A 7,033-nucleotide genomic window follows, 5' to 3' on the forward strand; every position below is an offset into this window, starting at 1 on the left:
CTGAAGCAAGCAGTTCATAGGAGGAATCCCACCAACATCAGAGTTGAAGCGATTCTCTACTGAGGAATGGGTTAAAATTCCTACAAGCCGTTGTGCAGGACTGATCAGCAGTTACAAGAAACGTTTAGCTGCAGTTATTGCTGCAAAAGTGGGTCAGACCAGATACTGAAAGCAAAGATTCACATACTTTTGCCACTCACAGATATTTAACACCGGATCATTTTTCTCAATAAATAAATGACACAGTATTTTTTTTTGTCTCCTTTGTTTGATTGGATTCTCTTTGTCCACTTTCAGGATTTGTGTGAAAATCTAATTATGTTTTGGGTCATATTTATGCAGAAATATAGAAAATTCTAAAGGGTTCACCAACTTTCAAGCAGCACTATATATATATAATTTGAGAGTAAAATGTGATGTGATGATCTCAACACGTTTTTATGAGATTCTCATACTCCACCTAATTTCGCAGGTAGCTCATTTCTTAGAAAAAGGAACACAAAGACATACAGCATTTGAATCAGGATTGGCTTACCATGCAATTAAAAAAAAAACTTGTAATGCAATTCGTTGTATAGAAAATCCAGAAACATCAGTCAGCCAGTAATTTCCCTCACTCTGCTCCACCTGCATATAAACTCGTCCCCTTTTTCTTCTCGTAACTTCATTCGACCAGTGCAACTAGTCAAACAGGTTTTTGTGCTCTGCGGTAGGCTACTCAGAACTACTTGGACGGTAAAAGCGGGAGCCACAAATCGGTTTTAGTTGCGTTTACCATCTTGAAAATCAGGACCATTTCATGAGGCAAACTAACAATGAGTGAGTATAACTGGTCAAATTAACATAAAAGTGCCTCATATACTGTAGGTTCATTGGTTTGTCAGACTCACTGTAATATTCATTTGTATCATTTTAGAGCACGATCGCATGTGTGGCAGTCGATGTCTGGGTCCGATGACTTTTAATAAGGACTTGACAGGCCAATATGTGACCCTCAGCCAAGGAGGACAACTCGCGTCCAGAGACACCTCGTCCTTTATGAACGGTTTGGCGTTTCTCAGCCGCACTGTAGAAGTGGATGAAAAGCTGTGTATACGTATTGAGGACCGCACCTCGTTGTGGGATGGAGCTCTTTGTGTGGGTTTCACCAACATCTGCCCACAAAGAAACAATTTACCACCTGCCTCAATACCAGACCTCAGGGACACACGAGGATACTGTGTTGTGCCAGTGCCTGAGGACTTGTTTCGGTGCGGTGTAGAGCTTCAGTTCTGGATAAACTATGCAGGCATGGTTATTGTGCAAGAGATAGGAGGGGAGAAATATTACCTCAAAGCAGAAGGACTTAACCTGAATAATCCGCTGTGGGTTTTCATTGATCTGTACGGGAGCACAAGAGCTGTCCGCCTTCTGAGTAAGTGTTCAGTTGTCAGAACTGCTACTTGAATATGTTTAAATGCATGGTGTAACGAATCAGCTCATGGGAAATATGAATAATTAATCATAACTAGTTATAATTAATTATGAATATTTTAGATCCGCTGTAGATATTTACTTGACCTCTCAGGGTCAACTGTCTTGTCAATTCTAAGAACGTTAATTTCCTGGTTAAGGGAAATAACTTTCTTACTGTACAACTCTACACAGAGCTTGTAGCATAAATCTGCATGATTAGGGACTCCAGTTATGAGCAAACAATGAACAACGTCAAGTGTGACACAAGTAAGGTTTTATTAACTACATAAACACTTAAACTAGTCTAACATACACAAAAACACTTAAACTGGTCTAACATACACATACACACACACACACACACACTCACACACACAGTTTGTATAGGAAAGGGTTAAAGCTTAACTCAGTACAGAGAAGAGAAATAAGGAATGAAGTTATGGAAACATTTGCATATTCAGCAGATCTACACCTGAGGGAAACGTCAGATTCTTAGTTCAAACACACCTTTGTAAAAAGGTGCCGATGATACCTCATGTATCAATTAATAAGACTAAGTTTGGATACTTGCATGTCCCGTCTGTCTGAAAGAAAGGCTTGATGCAATCTGAAAGTTCATGTGGATCTTGCTGAAGTTGGTTGATGAAAAGAACCAGTTTGCGTCAGAGTAACTTGATGAATGGAAAGACAAGGCCGAAGCCTGGCACGAGCTTAGGGTTTCCGGGTGCGTTTTTCTCACATCCTCTCAGAATTCCAACAAACCACCGACTGGGGAGGGTCCCTGGTGTGGGCCTTTAAGGTCGGAGAAGATCCCCGCCTCTCAAGATGGGCTTGTCCAATGAGAAAGGCCGGTATCCCAAGTGGGAGTTTTGAGATACTGGGGAGTTTTTATGACCCTTTGTGTGAGAGTATGGTAATTTGCAAATGGAACTTGAATCGAAATTACTAAAGATTCTCAGGACACTAATATATTGCCTATGTACCAACATATAATATACACGCTCGTTTCGATCATCGGAAGGCGAATTCATAGATACTAAACATGGTGGAGATATATATATGTAAGCTGACAGGAGGGTGTTTCGATTATAAGTCTGCATAACAGTATACAATTTCAAAGACCAAATACACGATGACAATAATATACCCAATGACCTGAAGGATGATGTGTGTTCATTCAAAGAAAGGTTTTCCTATGAATTAATTAGTAGAAAAGTCCATTTCTACTCTGCCTTTCCTATGGGGACAATGAGTGGGTTATTCTACTCACATTCCTGGGGGGGGTCATAAAACCAGTGATATCATGATTAGTTGTCATGGTGACCAGGGGGCCTGGTGTTCTGCAGAAATCCTGGCATCCAGTTTATTGAGTGAGGGGACTGTGACGATTTGTTAATCTAATGAATAATTGATTTGTTAAATCAAATAAAAATTAGTGTGTCAGATTGGTCGAGACGCTACAATGGAATCTTTTGTAAAAATGTTGAATGTGCTGTAGGATCAAGGAGGGGCAGTCGAACATCATGCCCAGTTTGTCCTGTAGACAGTACATCTGGCATCAACTGGCTAGCGAGAGCGGTTGAGCGACAAACATCAGAGGAAGAGCATAGCAATAACCATAAAACAGGTGAGAATGTTTTCTTAAGACACTAATATCAAAAATGAATCATCCATCAAATAACTTTCATCTTTGTAGTTTTAGTACCCAGTGTAGTGTTATCATTGACCTTGATTCCATTATACTTAGAAACCAGAAAGGTCCAGAAAACATCATCTTACTGGAAACCGAGTCTCTTCCTCGTACAGTATGCCAACCAGACGACCATCCCAAGCCCCAGAGAAAGTTCAGAACTCACAAGAGCTGGTTTAGGTACATTATCTGGCTCCTTTCAGCCGAAAATACATCACCAGCAACGACAGTTCTCTATAGTAGCCTACTCATAACTTATATGTTACAATTAACACCAATTTGAAAGATTAAGAATCTTATGATATGTTTTCTGTGTTCGCTTTCTAGGCATACCTGTTCAGGAGTCAAGAGGGGTAGATCTAAACTGGACTTGGCGAGAGCTGAATCTCTTCATTTGCTCCAGATATCCTTTGGTCGACCTGGGTGTGATTGGTTTCCATTTTGCAAAGACTGATAAACGTGGGCGACTTTGCAGATTACATTCAAACACTCTGAAGAAAATAAAAAAGGAGCTGGCTGACAACATACTTTATATAGTTCCTCAGACAGACATTATTCTAAATGAGGTATAGTAGGAAATTACATTATAGGAAATTATAGCACGGCTGTTCTTTGAAGGCACTTTTTTGCACCTGAACCTGCTAGTTGACAATTACTTGACAATACCAAACAATTAAACTGTGCTATTAATTTTTCACAGATGACCATGAACACAATATCATCAGTCATGTATGCAAATGATTTCTCACCACCACGTTCTCCCCCACCTGTTCCTGCACAACAGAGGCACCGTCTGACTTCAACCAGCAGTTTTCTTTCAGATTCTAGCCGAAACTCTTCAATGGTAATAATATTTATTATGATATTCTTACATTTTTTTTAATGCTTATTATATATATATATATATATATATATATATATATAAAATAAGAAATACACACAAAATTACATACACCTTAAACTGGTGTACAGCATTGACATTGCAGAAAGATTGGAAAGATAGCATAAGACATTATTTACATCTCTTCAACAGGAGGACATGGACTTTGGCTCTTTGCTCAGAGAGTTTCAGCACATGCATCTCAGTGGCAGTGAGAATGTTTCAATATTGGTTTCTCGTAACAAGGTGCTGCAGAGTGCTAAAGATTCTGTTTCCAACTCTAATTTCCCTTGGACCAAAATCCCTCTCGTGACATTTGTTGGCGAGGAAGCACTTGACTTTGGAGGTCCACGGAGAGAGTTTTTCAGGTATTCCTATTACAAAGAATACATATCTTTTACAAGAAGTACAGTAAAAGACCAGTTCTCAAATATGAAACATGCACTATATGTCACAGTTTTGTTTGACATCTGTTGTTTCTCTTTTACCCCTGCCTCAGAATCTTGATGATGAAGGTGCAGAGCTCGCTGGGCATCTTTGAGGGGCAGCCTGGACACTTGTTCTTCACCTATGACCAAATGGCCTTGGAGGAACACAAGTATGAGTTGGCGGGGAAGCTGATTGCGTGGTCTGTGGCTCATGGCGGCCCAGGACTCAAGTCTCTTGACCCCTGCCTGTACCAGCTGATGTGCACCCAGGAATGTCAACTGGTAGACTTTGACTGGCACCTAATACCAGATGCTGACATTCAGGACAAACTGCAAAAGGTTTCTATCCGTTTCTTCATCAATCTATTCATCTTCACCCTTCTTTAACTGCAAGATCTCTAATCATTATCTTGCTTTTAGATTTCGTCATGCAAAACGACGGCAGACCTCCAGAGGCTGCAGACAGAGCTGGGCGACTGGATCTGTGAATGTGGTTTCCTTGGAATATACAGACATGACATTTCTGTCCGAGATGTAGCAAAGATTTACTCCTTTGCAGTTCGACACTACATATATCTAAGGTATATACAGTATATAACTGAAATTTTTCTTATTGATTTGATTAACACTTATTTCAATGATAAAAATTACTATGTTTTTATCAAAGTAACAATCATTTGACAGTTAGTTCTTGTCCTCTAGATGATCTCATTGGTTGAGCTAATAGGCCTATTTAGTAATCTGTTGTGTTGCTTAAGTACAAGAATGGACATTTAACAACCTGTGTTATTTTTTCAGAACATCAAATATGATTCATCAGTTCACAAAGGGACTGAATTCTTATGGACAGTTCTGGGATATGGTAAGAACTCACTGGGTTGAGTTTCTACCCATCTTTACCAACATGCATGAGCCCCTTTCCAGAAGCACGTTCAGAGACTTATTCCAAATCCACTGGAGTAAATCAGGGACCAAGAAGAGGGAGGCTGAGGAGGAGACTATACACTACTGGGAACTGGTGCTTAAGATGATTGAAGGTGAGGTAGTTAGTAAATGAACTGTGAAATGAATTGTAAATAATTGTGCTTGTAATTGGCAGTTTGTTTGGACTTAAGCTTGTAATTTTCCCTCAACAGATAAAAAACCAAAAGCTCCAGAAAACAAGTTGCATTTTGAGGAAATTTTGGCTTTCATAACTGGAGCGGATGAAGTCCCACCACTTGGGTTCTCCCAGAAGCCCAGCATTCACTTCTACCAGCCAGAGCAGCGTGGATGCCGTCTACCATATGCCAACACATGCATGATGGGATTGTTCCTGCCCAGGGTTGTAAAAGATGAAGTGGAACTTTACAGGATGCTCCTGAGAGCGATCAGAGACTCAGCTGTTTTTGGGAGAACATAAACATATATATAATTCTTCATTATAATGGACATGGTCACATACATAATATATAGTTACATATATTTATAAGCTTTATTTCATAATTTATTATAATATTTCATTACATAAGAAGAAAGCATGCACTTACTTTCAGGTATTTGTATATTCTGTATATTTTTGACAAAGATGCCAGATACATTTTTATATTTGAAAAAAAAAACGTATTATTATTATTATTATTATTATTATTATTACTGTTTTCATACAACTGTCAGTCATGTCTCGAATAAACTGTGAAAGAAACAAACGGTGTGTTTCTCCGGTTTGGTTGGGGAGGAGCGATTAAGAACAGCGATTCACCAAATCAACAATGATTTCATACAATGTCAGTATAGGTATAATATAATAACCATAGGTCTATAAAACATTTCAAGCACAACAAAACAATGTTCCATCGAACTGCAAGATACCCGAACACATCAAAACATATTTTCCTGCATTTCCATCCTCAATAAACTTTCTATGTTCCTGATCATTTTCTTTCAGTTCGCTGCATACTAATCACATGTTACATTTTACAACTGTTTGCAGATCTAAGAGGACCTGCCAATCTTTATTCTGTAAACCAGTTTTACCTAACAAACCTGTGCAGTAACACTGTCTACCGTATCGTTTTCTGAGCAGTGGTTTCACTTTTTTGCTTACCATGTCCAAGGAGGAGATGCTTCAGTAGTTACGCCGAATAAACTATTTTGTGAGGAAACAGCTTATTGCCCGCTAATCTTCAACGTGTTTTCCATTCAAAATATTCATTTTGGAATTAACTATATATAGAGTTTACAAAGTCTTTTGTTAGAGAAGTCGGATAATTTTGAGATGGATATAATTACAGCACTACTCATTTCTAAGGTATCCGCAAACAGCGACTGACTGTCAAGGCTGTAATGTGATTGGTTTACGTGGCACACGTGATCCATGTTGACCGTTATGTTTTCTCGATACGGTTGTGGCTAGAAGGGATACATGCTGCGTTCACACCATATCATAATTACCGTAATTTCGAGATGACAGCACGTGACGTTCTACTCGGAGCTGTTCACGTCCTCGGACTCAGAATTATGCTTTTCTATGGCAAAACTATAACGCCTAAACAGAGCCTGCAGTGGTCAGGTGGTACGACGGTCACGTGGTACAAGTCG

The 7,033-nt window shown here is 39.2% G+C and overlaps 1 protein-coding gene across 1 annotated transcript; it reads left to right on the top strand.

The window, feature by feature from the left end:
* The first annotated feature begins 705 nt into the window (after positions 1-705).
* LOC107723804 (uncharacterized) lies at positions 706-6,029 on the top strand. The gene is made up of 11 exons (XM_016532542.1): positions 706-819; positions 917-1,414; positions 2,954-3,082; positions 3,203-3,325; positions 3,473-3,711; positions 3,846-3,989; positions 4,179-4,393; positions 4,525-4,792; positions 4,874-5,034; positions 5,252-5,490; positions 5,590-6,029. Exons 1-11 carry the CDS (start codon positions 816-818, stop codon positions 5,853-5,855), a joined length of 2,286 nt encoding a protein of 761 aa, XP_016388028.1. The 5' UTR covers positions 706-815; the 3' UTR covers positions 5,856-6,029.
* Positions 6,030-7,033: the final 1,004 nt, after the last annotated feature.

The sequence above is a fragment of the Sinocyclocheilus rhinocerous genome, unplaced genomic scaffold, assembly GCF_001515625.1.
Source record: "Sinocyclocheilus rhinocerous isolate Xijiao unplaced genomic scaffold, SAMN03320098_v1.1 scaffold311, whole genome shotgun sequence".
In the NCBI taxonomy this organism is placed as follows: Eukaryota; Metazoa; Chordata; class Actinopteri; order Cypriniformes; family Cyprinidae; genus Sinocyclocheilus; species Sinocyclocheilus rhinocerous.

Excerpts from the sequence above, each read along its gene's own strand:
- LOC107723804 (XM_016532542.1), top strand. Across the intron at positions 5,035-5,251 it reads CGACACTACATATATCTAAG|AACATCAAATATGATTCATC; the intron begins GTATATACAGTA and ends TTATTTTTTCAG. Across the intron at positions 5,491-5,589 it reads GGTGCTTAAGATGATTGAAG|ATAAAAAACCAAAAGCTCCA; the intron begins GTGAGGTAGTTA and ends TTCCCTCAACAG.